At 40.8% G+C, this 17,415-nt stretch overlaps 1 protein-coding gene across 4 annotated transcripts in view; it reads right to left on the reverse strand.

The window, feature by feature from the left end:
- LOC133474948 (netrin receptor UNC5C-like) overlaps positions 1-16,126 on the reverse strand; it is a 298,998-nt gene extending 282,872 nt beyond the window's left edge. For all 4 annotated transcript variants that reach the window (XM_061767144.1, XM_061767142.1, XM_061767143.1 and 1 more), the window contains exon 1: positions 15,744-16,126. In XM_061767144.1, the coding sequence (XP_061623128.1) occupies positions 15,744-15,843 (100 nt within the window). In that variant the 5' untranslated portion in view covers positions 15,844-16,126. The remainder of the gene's footprint in view (positions 1-15,743) is intronic.
- Between the last annotated feature and the right edge of the window lie 1,289 nt (positions 16,127-17,415).

Consider the following 17,415-nt stretch of genomic DNA (forward strand, 5'->3'; position numbering starts at 1 on the left):
CGTTATTCACACAACGTCCTTTCTCTTTCCCCTTCATATTAAAGCGACCTCCCTGCAGGGAACCGACATTGATAAAGTTCACATTGCACACACGTTTAATCCATCACGCGGACAGAACGCATCATTAAGCCGAGACGTACACCGAGTGAAAATAAATACACTTTGTGACATGATGGACTAACTTTGTGTTCCATCACTTCATTTTTTAACGTTGTTTAATTTGATTGTGTGTAGTGGTGGTTATCACGAATACTTGTTAATCATAACAAGTAAATTGCATGTTCCAAAAATGTTTTCGAACTGGATTATTTCTGGTCGTACTGTTAAATTCTATTGCACAGTGGTGGTTCTCATGAATATGTGATATAGAGAGTCTATACTGTATAAACCAGTCAAACTATGGCCCACGGGCCGTGTACGGTCCACCATCCATTTGTATGTGACCCGTGGCATGTACTAAAATTAACCGCAACCCTAATTTTCCCTGCCTCGATATATCGCCATGTGGTTTTCCTCGTCTCTCGGCTCCAAAGAGATTGGAGGACATGAGAATTCACTGCGCATGGGTCTCACCATGGGTGCATTTGTTAAAAGCGGAATGAACAGAATGAAATATGATTTCTCTTGTCAGGTATTGACTCTTTGTCTCTGTGCGGGTCGGGAGGCAGTGAAATCAGTGACAATTCACCAATGTCTTAATACAAATTCAATATGGGCTGAGATTTGTGTGAGTGTGACCTTTTTTGTTGAAACTTTCAAACTGTTTCAAACTTTCATAACTATTCTATTTCTACTTCCATTTTCAAAAGGCTGGTATCATTGGGAAGCTTGCTAAACAAAGAAACAGACAGCATAGAATAACAATGAACAGATGAACTTATAGAAGGCCAAGGGCCCTAGTTTACTAAATAATGGTCAAGAGCCTGAATATGCAGATGGCAGTCAGGTGATATGTGGGACTCAAACATGCATTAAGAAAATAATAATAATAATAATATTTAAGAGTCGAGAATGAAGAAACACTCCATATGTTGTTAAAATAGACAGGAAGGAATAAATATAGCCCAGTAAAGAGGTAATTTTAGTTGATCAAACTCATGAAATTAGGTTTAGAAGCAATGGAAAATATGAGCCATGATGGTGGGTCAGAGTAACATCACAAGTGACCTGGCCAGCAGCGGGTCCAAAAGATGTCTGCAGATCAAAAATTTACACCACATTTGGCAAAAGCATAAAAATATATATATTTCAAACATTATCTTACTCATAGGGGTGGGCGATATATATCATCTTCGATATAATCATGAACGTTGCTTTAACGATGTGCAATTTTACATTATCGAGTATTCATACCGTCTTTAAAAGAAAACAACCAAACGGGTGCACGGACGGCATAGGAGGAGGAGAGAAACGAGGAAGTGCATAAAGTCCTCATTCGCCGAATCAGCGGACATGATTCAGTCACGTGACTCAATGGCAAGCAAAATAGACTCTTGCTTTCAAACTAGTGGGCCGAGTAACCTTTACAGGAGTTTATCAGTCTAACAAGTGGGTAAAATGAAACAACAAACCTCAATGGATTGCATGTAGCCTATAGTTTGTTGTTGGCCAACAGGAAAGGGACACAGACCACCGATGTACGTGATGACTCCCCAGTTTAAAAGCAAATCGAAGAGAATTGACCGTGCTGTTTCGATCGTACGTATATTCACTGGATGATTTTTTCATTTTGGATAACATTTACAAAGAAAACGTGCGCCGTCAAAGTCATCCCGACTGTTGGTGAGGCTAATGGAGGAGCGAGCTAGCATAGCCCTACTCATGCCACAGTGGTTTGTAAGTAAATACTGTATTTCACTTTCCTGTCACCGATCATCCACCGCTTTACTTACAGAACACTACTTACTGTATTACCAATATCAGCTGCTAAACCTGTCACCGGGAATAAAAATAATAATAATAATAATCGTTTCACAAATCATCGTTTCAAAATTACGAGTGTGTGTACGTGTGCCTGTAAAGCTTGATCTTTTTTCCATTTCACTCTTCATAAGAAACACGTAGTCATGTGGAAAGGTTGTAAAACTTTGATGAGAAAATCTGCAAAACACACTCAGAAAACCCTCGCCGAATCATTTAGCAAACGCGTACTACAGTACATGACAAAAAAGTTAATGTTGGAGAGACTTAAAGAACGCCATTAACTAAAACTTTCTGCAGTGTTCTAGCCAAATTTGTATCCCAGTGTCTGCTGTAGTGACAAACTTGTCTATTTGGTTTAAAATATTCAATTAGAGTTACATTTTCAAGTCATCTTAATTTTTGGACATTTGTAAAAATGTTTTTGTTTAACAAAAGCTAAACTGAAATATTATTGCGCAAATCTGATTTGGCATATTCTCCTGTATACAGCCTAGACATAACTTGAAGTAATTCATTGGTAAATATTGCCATACAATATTATTGTGCAATGTTTTGTATGAGGCACTTTAAAAAAAAACAACAACAACAGCTGTTGGTCTGAAATGCTGTGTCTATCAATAAATATTCCGGAAAGCAAGTATAGATTTTCACCATTTTTTTATATCGCCAAATTATCGTTATCATGAAATATAAAAAAAATATAGAGACATTTATATTTGCCCATATCGCCCACCCCTACTTGCTCAAAAGTGTGTTTTAATCAGTTTAAGTGGGTTTTGATACGTTTAAATTACTGCCGATAGTCTACTAGCTTAATGTTAACATATAATGCAAAACGCAATAGGCAGGGTAATGGATATTAGCGTAGATGTTTCAGTAATTATAACCCTTCAAAAAACTTGACTTTAATACACGGTGCAGCAAATGCATACAGAGCATCCAATACTCACAGGCATATATTCTCTCAACTCTGTGGGAACAACAACTATCAAAACTACAAAACGTGCTACTGTGTTACACGGAAGGGCTGTCCTCTTCTTCTTATGCTGCATCTCTTCCAGTAGACCTTAATGCTGCCTGGCATGTTGCGGCACAACGTGGTACTACACAGAAAACTAAATTTGGACTAGCCTGTATACTGCAATAAAAACCTATTTTTAAAATAATAATCATTTAAAAACCGGCGATAAAGCACGGACACAAACAATGAACCACGATTTAACAAGGGTTAACTGTACACTGTACTCACACTAGCCAAACGTACCAGACTTTCTGTCAAAAAAAAAAAAAAAAAAAAACACTGTTTGAGCTTATCTAGCTTGGTACAAAGACACACTTTGTAGTGCGCGCGCACGCACGCACGCCTACACACACACACACACGTTGTAGAATATTAGCTCCCACCGGTGCGGGCAGCCACTCAGGGAGCAGTATATTTTCCTCAGCGGGTGACAAGACCACATGTAAGCACTTTGCTTTGATTCATTTCAACAGCATTCTAAAGTCGCTAATGAATATGGGCAGCGCGTTGCTGAGGAGGCACATTTTGTGCGTGTATGGCATTGTTATTTGCCCGAAATTATCCATGCACACATTTTTTTACTGCTCCCCACAGAGGAGCACTGTGGAGGCATGGAGGCCGAGAGGTGAGGATCACTTCTTGCTTTTAAAACAAAACACTAAACCAACCTAAAAATAAAAATCCTCTTAAAGGAAATCTTTTGTTCTGAAGGAGAAGAAGGTGATCAGTAAAAGCGAAGCTTAGCAGGACAGGAAGCGCGGGAGCCAGCTCGGAGGCGGCTGCAGGCCTCCTAATTAATCACAACGCCTCACACGCAGACAGGAAATAGATTTGAGGCATCCAAATGGCGAGGAAGAAGAATGGTGGGCAATGGCGTTTGAATTCATCACAGTGTGTTTATGCGTCGCTCACTTTGAAAATTGTAACCTGAAGCTACACTGATAACGCGACGGAATTTGGAGTATTTTTGAGGTCATGGGTTTTCATTTAATTTGTTTCATTATAACGGGTTTAACACTCGCAACATTGGGTTCTTGAGGGACTCGGTAGAAATGAACTGTTTACTAATGAAACCATTCCTAAGTGTATTAGCTTTTCATATAATTAACCACTAAAGTTGAACAACCTCCGATTTGGAACCAATTGTCTCATAGGAATGATTGGAAATGGAATTAATTCGTGCCAGGGTCCAGCCATCAGAAAGCCTTTCTTCACTTGAGAGGCAAGATTATGAAGGGGACATACAGTCGTTCCATGACCAAGCTTGTAGCTCGATTTACTCATACGTCACATCAATTTTCCCCATTGAACGTCTTACTACAGCTAATCAGTGGAATTTTGCTTATCTGGAGGGTAAGCTGTGGAGAAAAAACATAACGTGCCAAAATCTGAACAGCTAATTTTCAGCTCACAAAAGATAAATACAAATAGATATCAACATTAAAATATCACTTTTACATAATATGTCCCTTTTAATTACATGTGAACATCCCCCCCAAAAACATTTGTTTCATACTCAGTGAATGAATCACTGTATGTAGACATTCTGGGAAAAATATTGTGAGATGATGACATCATGTCAAAGAAGCGTCCACCAAAAAGCAAAGTAGATCCATCTTTTTTTTGACATCCTATATGACTACAATCTCCTTTTTCAAGACACACACATACACACACCCTTCTTTGTGTGTTTGTGCAGACGTAAGCGCCTCCAAGGTAAAAGTGGTGATTATCGTAATTATGGTTTCAGGGGTTTTTTTTTTTTTTGCATACTCCTTCAGATGGACCACTGGATTGCCAGTTGCTGTTATGCGAAAAAAAAAACCTCCCAATCCTTTTCTCCGGAGTCACAACCAGAACGGACTTGTACAGCACGTCCCACTGCCCTCATGCAACGGAGAAATCTCGCCACTTTTTTTTTTCTCCGGGAAGCGGGGTCCCAGCCGTTCGGGGACCCCGTTTCAATCCCCTCACGTCACGCCTTCATTTATCAATGGGCAGCTTGATTACATATTCATGATGAAACAAATAAAGACCCTCATGCTGTGACACACAAACATCACCTCTGCCAAAAAAACATCCAGTAGCCATCTGCCAGACCGTACGTGTCAGCGGGAAGTGCTCGGACCCAAACCAAACAGCCTGGGTTCACACTGCAGCCTGGAACATCCAATTCCATTGCCTGTAGTAATTCTCTATTTTCAAGTAGTGTATTTTCAAGTGACGCATATCCTGTATCACTGTCTTTACAACAGAAATGACTACAAGATTGTCGACATCGGTCAACGTTGGTATACGCCATTTCTGGAAATGTGTTGCCTTTAGCGATGTAATTTGGAGCCGTGCATTTGGTAGCTGGGCCTTCAGTGGGGACAAAACTATCACATGGCAATCATAGAAACCATCAGTTATACAACCCCAATTCCAATGAAGTTGGGACGTTGTGTTCAACACAAATAAGAACAGAATACAATGATTTGCAAATCATGTTCGACCTATATTTAATTGAATACACTACAAAGACAAGATATTTCATGTTCAAACTGATAAACTTGATTGTTTTTGGCAAATAATCATTAACTTGGAATTTTATGGCTGCAACACGTTCCAAAAAAGCTGGGACAGGTTCATGTTTACCACTGTGTTACATCACCTTTTCTTTTACAACATTCAATAAACGTTTGGGAACTGAGGACACTACAGGAAGTCCTCGAGTTACGACGCACTCGACCTAATTGCTACTCTTCCCCGGTCGCCGTCACTACACTTGCCACTGTACACACTCGCACCTGCGCGCACTCCTTCCTCCTTCGCAGTCCCGCCGGACGACGCCTGCGCAGTCCCGTCTCACTCGCACATTGACGCACACGCCCACACACACTGAGCTTGCTGTCACAATCACATGGGACAATACCCATAACAGTATTTCGACTAACGGTGAAATCCGACTTACGCGGACCACGCATTTTCAATGGGAGACAGGTCTGCACTGCATATTGCAATCAATATTCATCTAATATGACAAATACCAAAAAAAAAACCATCATGCTCACCAGATACTAATTGTTAATTATATTAGTGTGTGAAGATTGCTACAGATATGCATTGCTAGTGGAACAGCTTTGCTCTGACCAACCAATCAGCAGAGGGAAAAATGCTGACATTATTGTGTGCTAGCTAGCTGGCCCTGTGAGGTAAATTTGATACCTGATTGGTGAGAAAAACAGTCCATTGCTGATATAGTTTAAATTACATCGGCCAGCACTACTGATTATGTTGGGCCTGGGCAGATTACACTGACATGGTAGCAGACAGACGCTGAAAAATGATTGGACCAAAAAAAAAATAATAATAATAAATTAAAAATCTAAATACACATACTGGAAGCGGTGCATCCAAGAGAAACACTACAAAATGGAGAAAGTATAAATTGGAATAAATTAATAATTCATGGAAAAAGTACTAGAATTTTGGTTGTTAATGTCAGTCAGTGCTTCACAATTTCAAACAGTTCCCAGGTGTCTGTGATATGCACTCATCAAAATCCCCCAAAGATCAAGAATTACATACATATTACATCCTATTTTTTGTCTAGCTGAACATGGGACTTGATCCCATGTGCTGGCGAGCAGTTCATACACTACATGGCGCATGGACACAGTGCCAAACAAATACAGAGGCAGAGCTGCACTCCGTTTGTTTACGGAGTACAGAAATATAGACAATACACACATTTGTATCTTTACCACATGCTTAAAAAAAACTAAACATATTGCTACTTTGGCATGATTCCAGGCCTGGCATCTGAGGACGAGTCGGGGAAAGGACGGGACAGGTTGGGATTTAGCATTGGTTTGTTGTTGTTGTTTTTTCCCCACCCATGGGGAAAGTGTCACCTCTAGTAAAGCGAGAATCCACCGCTCATTTTGGAGGCAAATAAAAATGCCGGGCCTATTTATTAGAGGTTTTACGGTATCGAGTAAAAGAAGATATAGACCGTGAAGGGAAGAGATGAAACAAAGAGATATATACGAGGTGAGTTTTCAATGCAGAGCAGCTGGCACACTGTGCATGTGTGCATGTGTGCGTGTGTTTTGACACTCCATTTCTTTACCTGTCTATTGCTTCCATTTCCCCTAACCCCATTTGACTCATCAGTGTGTGTTCGCATGTGCAAAACACACACACCCCTGCATCCCCACAATTGAGTGATTCGTTTCCATGCAATACACACACGCACACGCACACAACCTTCTGCTCGTGGGACTCCCGTCAGGAGCACAATATGTCCACTGTTTGGTCTCCATGCTAATTAAACTGAGTCAATCCAATGGCAGAGAGATGCAAGAGTGGGAGGGAGAGAGTTGCCGAAGACAAAGATAAAAAGACAAACTTTGACAAACGCCACGCTCCGCCCACAAGCACTAACGAAAAACTCAAATGTCTCATAATTAAGCATCAGCCATCCGTTTAGTATGCAGTTCCAATTTGGTAGCAATCATAAAAATCTCAAGGAGGAATCTATCTTTAAGGAGCCCCTAGAAATGTTGACAATAAATTGAAAAACCAAAATCCAATCAAACCAAAATGACCATCTTCCTCTCTGTTTTTGGCCATTGGTCCTTGAGACTTTTTTGTGGTTATACTCATGATAGAAACGCCTGCCAAACTTTTGGGTGCTAAGTCAAAGAGGCTTCAGGTGCTGAATTTCCAAATCATTTCTAGGAGTGGGGTTAGCACATTTGCCTCACAGTTCTGAGGACCGGGGTTCAAATCCCAGCCTCCCTGTGTAGAGTTTCCATGTTCTCCCTGTGCCTGCGTAAGTTTTCTCCGGGCACTCCGGTTTCCCCCCACATCCCAAAAACATGCATGGTAGGTTGATTGAAGACTCTAAATTGCCCGTAGTTGTGAATGTGAGTGCGAATGGTTGTTTGTTTATACAGTACATGCCCTGCGATTGGCTGGCGACCAGTTCAGGGTGTGCCCCACCTCCCGCCCGAAGATAGCTGGGATAGGCTCCAGCACGCCCGCGACCCTCGTGAGGATAAGCGGTGAAGAAAATGGAGGGATAGATTTCCAGGAGTGCCAAATTGACATTACAGTAAAAAAAAACAATCAAACCACAATGGCATGTCTTTTTTGACATGTGTTCTTGAGACTTTTTTGTAGTTCTACTCATGATAAAAATGTCTACCAAATTCAACGTACTGTGGCTGAGTGAAACTGGCTTCGTTGCCGAATTTTCTAATAATTTCATGTGCACCAAAATAAGCCTCATGTGAAAACCCCCCAAAATCACATCAAAATGGAAAACTTCCAATGACTTTTCTGGCACGGGTTCTTGAGACGTTTTCTTTGTAGTTCTACGCATGATAAACATTCCTACTCAGTTTAATGCAGCTGAGTGGAACCCTAAAGTGTAAAAACAACAAATGATCAAAGTGGCAGACTTCCTGTGTCTCTTTAGGAACGGTTCTTGAGACTTTTTTTGTGGGTTTACTCATAGAGAGGCTTAACAAATTTCATGTTGCTGAGTTAAATTCTGTAGACCGTGGCCTGATTAGCATCCATTTGCAGTGTCCGGTGACAAGAGGACCAGACAATGTCATTGTCCTTATCACAGCTTATTTACGACATTAGGTCAAAACAGTTGCGAACAGACTTTAAAAGACAATTTCCTATCACCCAGCTCTAAAAATGTGTGCAATTGAATGTAGATTAATCTTTTCTTGACAGCGATTGAGGTGACTTTGTTACATTTTTACAGCTGTAATTTCAAAAACATACACTGTGAGCCCCGTTTCGTTCTCAGGTTCTCAGGCTCTGACACACTGGAAAAGAAAAAAAAAAAAACAACCAAAACTACATTTTTCTTTATGTTTTCTTTTCAACCAACCAATACATATCTGAATATTGAGTGGGAGTTGCATTCTCTAAAACTGCTCTTACCACACACAAAAACACACACACGCACACACTCTGGGTAAAAGACAAAAAGGCTGGAAACGAGAGCCCCAAATGAGGCCTCGGGTTTCACGGGCCATGAAAAATTCATAATTCCAGAGCCATACAGGAAACTCTAGAAGGAATTAGTACTGATAGTGGGAAACGGCAGGAAGGAAGGCACACTGAGCATCTCTTCTTCTTCTTAAACAAGCTTGTTGCTATATCTCCTGTAAACATCCCCGCATATATAAACAAAATAAGTAGCATGTATTGCGGGTGTATATGTGTGGCGGTGCGGTTATCAAAGCTTTTCAAAGATGTGCTTAATTGATCGTAATTGGATTCATGCAGTGCTTCCTGAAGAAGTTCAAAGGAAATTATGGTAAAGATATGAAGCACTGATTTGATTTGAACCTATGAGGCTAAACCATATATCGTACAAGCAACCAGATAAAAGCCTAAGCTAATGTATGTGGTTGTCTTAAATCCACATGTAATTGTCTTTGTTTTATGTTTAGTTTGACAGTTAACTTCAACTGGGAGTGACGTTAGTTGAGTTTACTGCCACCGTACAGAGCACGTCCATCCATCCATCCATTTTCTGAGCCGCTTCTCCTCACTAGGGTCGCGGGCGTGCTGGAGCCTATCCCAGCTGTCATCGGGCAGGAGGCGGGGTACACCCTGAACTGGTTGCCAGCCAATCGCAGGGCACATAGGAACAAACAACCATTTGCACTCACAGTCATGCCTACGGGCAATTTAGAGTCTCCAATTCAGGCATGTTTTTTGGGATGTGGGAGGAAACCGGAGTGCCCGGAGAAAACCCACGCAGCCACGGGGAGAACATGCAAACTCCACACAGGCGGGGCCGGGGATTGAACCCGGGTCCTCAGAACTGTGAGGCTGACGTACAGAGCACGTATCACGGGTAAAAAAAAATAAAAAATAAAAAAAACGGCCAAACGACTTTTTTTTTTTTTTTTCCGACAACATGCTTCTGTTGTTTAGGTTGTTGTTGTTGTTTTCATTTTTATAAATTTGGCCACCCCCAAAAAAAATCCAGAAAATATTTTCAGTTATGTTTGTTGTCGGAGTTTCAGGCTCCCAAAAAATGTAATCCATTTTTGGATTATTCCGTTCCGCCAGTGAGCGGAGTCTCAGCATCCTGACAAAAACCCTCAGAAAAAATTAACCACTTGTAGCTTCTTGAAGCAAGCAAAACTGTAACTTGATGTATAAGTTAAAATAAATAAAAAAGACAGAAAAAAAATGCACCGGTGTGCGGGAGGTCATTTTTAACAGTCCATCATAAAATGTAATGAGTGAATGGGAGAGAGCACAAGGCCGCAGGCGAAGAGGAGCAGAGGGAGGCTAAGAAAGGTCAGTAAAAAATACTTTTCTGCAAGCGCAAAGAAGAGACAGTGGGTGGGAAGAAAAAAAGCATGTCTGATCACGGCCGAGACCTTAAAGGTTCTCAGTTTGGATGAGTAAGCATGGGCATGGAAGAAGATGACGATGAAGAAGATGAAGAAGAGGTGAGCCAAATGTGCCATCGCAAGCGGCGGGAGGCTCGGTCATTACAAAACAAGGCCAGGCGCAGTCAAAGACTTCCTTTCACGTGCTAAGTATGGACATCCACGCGCATAGAACGCAGCATTGTGTCAGCGTCTCTTGCTATGTGTGTGAGTGCGTGCGTGCTTGTATGCGTGTCTGTGGTTGTCGAGTCCAAGTGGAGTGATCAAAGCCGCTACAAACCACCCAGAGAGAGCTTCCCCTTCCTCCTCCATGCACCCACCCCACCTGGCCTCCCCCTCCTCCCTCCATCTGGCTCTTGTACAAAAAGTTGGAAATTAAAATTCCCTCAGAAAATGTGTAATTCCCAGGCAATAAATAAATGGAGGAGGGGAAGGATGGTTAATTCATCACAACGATTCACAAACACTGAAAATGTGCTTTATGTAACAGAGTAACTGTGTTTGGAGTCAGAAAATAGTGCAGTAAACTTGAAATGTCCCACATTTAGTTGTTGTTGTTTTTTTTTTTGTTTTTTTTTTAGAACTTTAAGAAATGTTGTAAATTCTTGAAAATGTTGCTCAATTTTCGCTGTTTTTGAAATGTATAAATAAATGGAGGACATTTTGTAAATTTAGGAAATGTCAATTTCAAATTCAAAGTGACATTTCATAAAAGTTTTAAAAAATTTCATAAATGTTTATTCAAATTTGAAAAATATAATACCCAACTACCTAAATGTGATTTGATGTTTGATATATTTTCTATGTTTGGACCGAGAAAAAGTGTGTTGTAAATGTAGTAAACATTCAGCAATTTAGAAAATGTCCATAAAATTTGTACATTTTCGTACATTTTTGTAATTCTTTATTAAAGGTTGTGAACAAATTCGAGTTTTTGTAAATTTTCATTAAAATTTGAAAATGTTGAATACCTTGATGAGTTTGAAGTCAGAATTTTTTCTGTCTGGACAGAAAAAAAATTGTCCCATAAATGTAGTAAGTTTTCAAATTAGATTTATTTTGTGTATGAGTTTTGTTTCTTTACATAAATGTTAAGTCTTGTGTAATTTAGGACTTTTGTTTAGAAAAATCATACATTTCCTGAAATGCAAAATGTGTTACATTTACGTAAATTTCATTTTCAGTTTTCAAAAAATTCTATAAATTCAAAAAAATTGTGAAAACTTCAGAAATTCCGTAAATGTTTGTATTCTTGCCTGGTATATTTTAATTAATTGCAAAAAATACAAACATTTAAGTGCTTGTTAAACTTTACTAATAACAAATACACAGTGATTTTAAATAGCGCCTTATAAAAAATGTTGCTAAAAAACAAATACCATAGAATGTAAAAAATACACTACACCACGAGTTAAAAAATACACAAATCAAATAGCAAGAAAAATGGCCTTAAAAACGTCTTAAAAATACCCACCATGTTGTAATTTGCCAATCACGTTATTCTGTCACACACACAATGATACATGACCAAAAGCATTACTATGAATGCTTGTCATTCTGCATTCAGAAATGCACCACGACAGCCAATCGGCTCAATCCGATTGGGCCTGTTTGGGTTCTTGCGATACCCCCGCAGCTGTGACCCTGAATGGCTGTGGTGGTGCACCATGGGACGGGATCGCAGCATAATGGGGGACAGCAGGAGACGGCAGCTCTGGCAATATCGTCATGCCAAGTGTGTGCACAAGCACACACACACACACACACACACACACAAAGAAAGAAACACCATGTGATCTTTGCCACAAAGCCAAGTTGACACACATCTAAAAATCGCACGAACTCCCACGTACAGAACATGTTGGCTCGCACGTATACAAAACACACACACACACAAGTGTAGGCCACATAGGATCACAGTGCAGCATCCTTACACATCAGGTTCACACATATATGGTGACAGCCACCCGCCCACACACGCGCACAAGTTCAACACACAACTCAAACAGTTCACGACGCCATTTTGAACTAAAGCTAATCTCAACAAGTGTGTGTGTGTGTGTGTGTGTTTGTGTACATGTGTGTCTATGGAAATATGAATGTCATGTAACCAGAAGCCAAGGAATGGCCAGGGAAGCAACAGAACCTCCAATGTTCCACAACCCCATATACCCCCACCCACACCAACCACCACCACCACCAGCACCATCCCCCCTCCTTCCCCTTCCCTCCTCTCCGGCAGCTGAATGACAGAACGTGTCTGCGACCATTCAGCTCGCGAGTAAAACAAGGAGACTTTTCACACTCACCTCGACGCTCCATTCAAATTGTTTCAGTAAAATCTCAGCTTAAAAAATTGTTCATTTAAACAGGTGCCAAAAATGGTTCCAAGCTGAGAGGATGGTAAAAAAAAAAACTGGGGGTGGAAAGAAGCTAGTGGAAGTTGAACATACTATTCAAGCGTGATTTAGTCAAATCCATTCATTCATTTTCAAGACCACTTATCCTCATTTGGGTGACCAGTCTGCTGGAGACTGTCCCAGGTGACCCTGGGCGAGAGGTGGGGTACACCCTAGACTGGTCGCTGGCCAATCACAAGGCAAATATAGACAAACAAGCATTCACATCAATGGACAATTTAGAGTCCTCAATGAACCAACATGCATGTTTTCGGAATGTCAGAGGAAGCCGCAGTATCCAGAATCAAACCGCCAACCTCAGAACTGTGAGGCCAATGTAATAACCACTTAACGGCTCCTTTTATGATGTTCAATTGTTGAACATTTAAAATGCTCATTTAGCAAGGGCTGTGTTAACATATATGTTTTGATAACAGGGACATTTTCCCAAGAGGAAGCACTCATTTTCATATTATCTGTAAAGAATAATAAATACAAATTGCTGATTCAAGGCTTATTTGGTATCAGGAGAAATAAAGCAAATCCGAAAAGAAAAAACAAAAGCAAAACTTGTTTTGAGTAAAGTCATTGTCATTTGCTTTTTCAATAAGCGAAGGGGGGAAAATCGATTAAAATCATAAATCGGATTTTGATGGGGGGGAAAAAAAAATCTGAGACTTGAGTTTAACTCTATATACATGCTTTACATGCTGCTGCCTTTCTCACAGACGGGACAGATTTGATTCCTGGCCAGTGCCCCAATAATCAGCCACTGCTGGTCCCAAACCCGGATTTAAGAAAAAAAAAAAAAAAAAAAAAAAAGCATAAAAAAGCATAAAAACTGTGCCTAACAAATCATGAGAGTGACCTGATGGGACAAGCCGAAAGTCACTACAACAACAACATTGTACAATTCTCCATGTTTCGTAAAAAGAAGTTAACCACTGGAAGATGGCTTGCATGGCAGCACACGTACACAATGAATGTTTGCAGTGGTGTCGCACACAGGAGGATACAGCAACACACTCACCCCTCTTTCTCCACTGTTGGTGTGGTTGTTTGTTTGTGCGTGCGCGTGTGTCTACTTAACCAATACAGTATGACTAATGGACTGAGTGGACACACAAAAGTTGTTTACAAGGGAAACAAAAACAAAGATGTCTCACTGCTTCCTTGTCCCACATCAAACCCAATGGTGGGCATCATAAAGTCTCAGCTTGCAACCTGACATTTAGTAGCCATGTCCATCATGAGTAGACCCACAAAAGTCTATAATTAAAAAAAAAAACATGCCCAAAAAGACACAGAAAGTTTTGCATTTAAGGATCAATTTGGCAGCCATGAAATGATTCCAAAATTCAACCCCTGAAGCCACTTCCATACAACCACAAAAAGTAGCAAGGATCCATGCCCAAAAAAACGTATGGGAAGACTGTCGTTTTGGTTTGATTGTTTTTTAGTTTTTCACTATAGGGTCAATTTGGCACGCTTAGAAATTATTTGAAAATTCAGCCCCCGAAGCCACTTTTACTCAGTAACAAGAAATTTGGTAGGCACAACAAAGTCTCAAGTACCTATGGCCAAAAAAACACAGAAAATCTACCATTTTAATGTAATTGGTTTTCGGTTTTCCACCTTACGGTCAATTTGGCACCGCTGAAATGGTTTTGGCAGCACGGTGGGTGACTGGTTAGAGCGTCTGCCTCACAGTTCTGAGGACTGGGGTTCAATCCCCGGCCCCGCCTGTGTGGGGTTGGCATGTTCTCCCCGTGCCTGCGTGGGTTTTCTCTGGGCACTCTGGTTTCCTCCCACATCCCAAAAACATGCACGGTAGGTTGATTGAAGTCTCTAAATTGCCCCTAAGTGTGAATGTGAGTGCGAATGGTTGTTTGTTTATGTGTGCCCTGCAATTGGCTGGCAACCAGTTCAGGGTGTACCCCGTCTCCTGCCCGATGATAGCTGGGATAGGCTACAGCACGCCCGCGACCCTTGCGAGCAGAAGCGGCTCAGAAAATGGATGGATGGATGAAATGGTTTGAAAATTCAGCTCCAGAAACCACTATCACCGAAAAGCAAGAAATTAAGTAGGCATGTCTATCATGAGTACAATAACAAAAAAAGTCTCACAGCCCGATGTCCGAAAACACACTGAACACATTTTACTTTGAGAGGTTTTTGTTTTTAAATTTTTGAGTCAATTTAGCAATTTCTAGTGGTCTTCAAACGTGAACTTCAACTACAGATTTTGTCCAACTGTTACTAAATTGGAAGCACATATACTGGATCGATGGGTGATGCTAAATTATGAAATGGCCTGTCTTTCCTATATAAGGAAATTGTTTTTAATGGCCATGCACATGTGAATGATGGCTTCTATAAAATGAGATAATTATAACAGGATTAAAAATCATTTTTTGAGGGAGGTGTTTGTGTCTTGAAATTAAAAGTCTTTTTGACCATGCCTGAATCTTGGTGCTGCTGTTTTGGTCAGCAACTGAGTTCAAATGGCCTCAGTCGTTAACTCTTTAATGTCTGCGTGTTAGAACAACACCTAGCTTAACAGTAACTACCATTTTTTTTGTGTGACCGGGGGAAAAAAAAAATAGAGGCGTCAAGGGAGGCATTTATTTTTTTTCTGTCTCTCAGCGAAGACCACTTTTTGATCACCCCTGCTGTCGGAAATAGCATGGGAATCCTGAGATAGCTAGATCGATAAGATAGATAGATAGCGTCAATTATTTATTTATTTACTTCTCAAAAGTTGACATCTTGAAGTGTCAGTGACTTGGGACCAGTCTATTTCTTGGACCGACGTGGTCAAGTCACATACTTCTACTTCTGTAACTTCTGTAGTGCAAGTTTAGCGGTTTTAACACGTTTTACCTTGTGATAATTTTTTTTCAATAAATAAAACGTACAAATTGTTATATTTTTGCGCGCCTCAACACGCCCTGACACGTTTACGACCACCGCGCTTACCTTGGCCGAATCCTGCGTGGACGAACCCCAGGAGGAAGAGGAGGGCGCCCGGCGTAGCGCACATGCCCCGCCCGCGTCCTACTAGTCCACTTCTCCCCATGTCCACGAGAACAACTCCTCTGTCAGTCCACGGGAAATAAATTTAAAAAAAAACACGCAAATGAAATAAAATTTAATGTGGAAAAATCAAATAAAACAATTAAAAAAAATATCACAGCTCTCCCCGCGCAAAAGACACAAACTCGATAGACGTGCAGCTTCTAATCCTGGAGTCGCGAAAGGGTTTTTGAAGTGGGGGGGATGTCCCTTCCCTTCACGCGTCTGCGCGCGGCCGTACTGATCAGAGCGGCTGCCGCCTGGCTTGCTGCTCGCGCATCCACGCACACTCGCGGAAAGAGAGAGAGCAAGTGAGAGAAAGGAGAAAGAGAGAGGTGCCTCCGCCCTCTGCGTGCAATTCTCGGCATTTAACACTTGCAACCAACCATTTGTTTAAAACTTTTATATCACATTTCAAATCAATTCAACTACCAATTAACAAGTCTGATTAACAATTAAACAAGACGCACCATTCCCTAATATCACATCGAACCTTTTAAAACACTACATACATAATGTATACTGTAATTCGTGATATTGCATATTTATATGGTTATTTTTTTTTATTATTATTATTACATATTTGAGGTGCGGAGAGCACGTGTAGTGTGCGTGCGTGCAGCCTGGCTGACTGACGACCGCCCCCTAATGGCCACCACCGGGACTCAAGCTATATATTGCACACAATACTTTACAGTTTACATAGGGTGGGTGTAAACACTGAATGTGTACTCTCGTCATCCAATGTGATTCAATTCGCAAATTCAGACTTTGTGGTAATAATGGTCTTATTTTTAAATTATTTTTTTTAATTGCCACTGTCAGAGAGGTGTTGATTAAGTAGTGTAGAAATGTCAAGTTTATTTCAATAGCCCTTAATTACAAAAGAGTCTCAAATGGCTTCACAGGCCCACAGTTCACAAGGATCATCAACATCCCCCGGTCTAGACCTGCATTCCGGCAGGGAAAAACTCAGAGAAAAGCCATTTGGGGAGGGGGGCGGAACAGAAGAAACCTTGAAAAGAGGATCATACCTTGTATTTAGAGATTCCCCTTCTAGATTGATTAGGCTCCAATGGATGTTGAGTGGGCAACAATTCATCACATGATATGATGTGGTACAATGTTAGTTTAAACAGCATGAGAGTCCATTAAATGGAATAAGGTAGATGAAGTGAAGAGGTTCTCCTGAGGACCTGGTCAATGCAGAATCCTCACAGTAAAAGACTCACGTCGCTCATCGCCATAGCCCCCTCTCTGAGCAGAAGAGTAGAGAGTAGAATGGAGTGGCAATAAAACAGGCCAAAATCCAGATGTCAGGGGGTGAGACTAGTTGCAGACTCGGCAAGAAGTGAGCAGTTTGTAATGATTTAACCCATAAAGTAACCAAAATATTAGAAACAGCACCACTAGTACTCGTTAAAAAAAAGCTCACAAGACAGAATATAATGCTAACATATGGCAAGATAGCAACAAGGGTAAGATCACGGATAGAATGCTAACATGCAAACAATTGCTACACTAGAAAGTAGCAATACAGCGCTTTGAGTACAAAAAGGTAGACCAAAAGGATGAC

This window comes from Phyllopteryx taeniolatus, chromosome 3 (assembly GCF_024500385.1).
Source record: "Phyllopteryx taeniolatus isolate TA_2022b chromosome 3, UOR_Ptae_1.2, whole genome shotgun sequence".
Classification (NCBI taxonomy): Eukaryota; Metazoa; Chordata; class Actinopteri; order Syngnathiformes; family Syngnathidae; genus Phyllopteryx; species Phyllopteryx taeniolatus.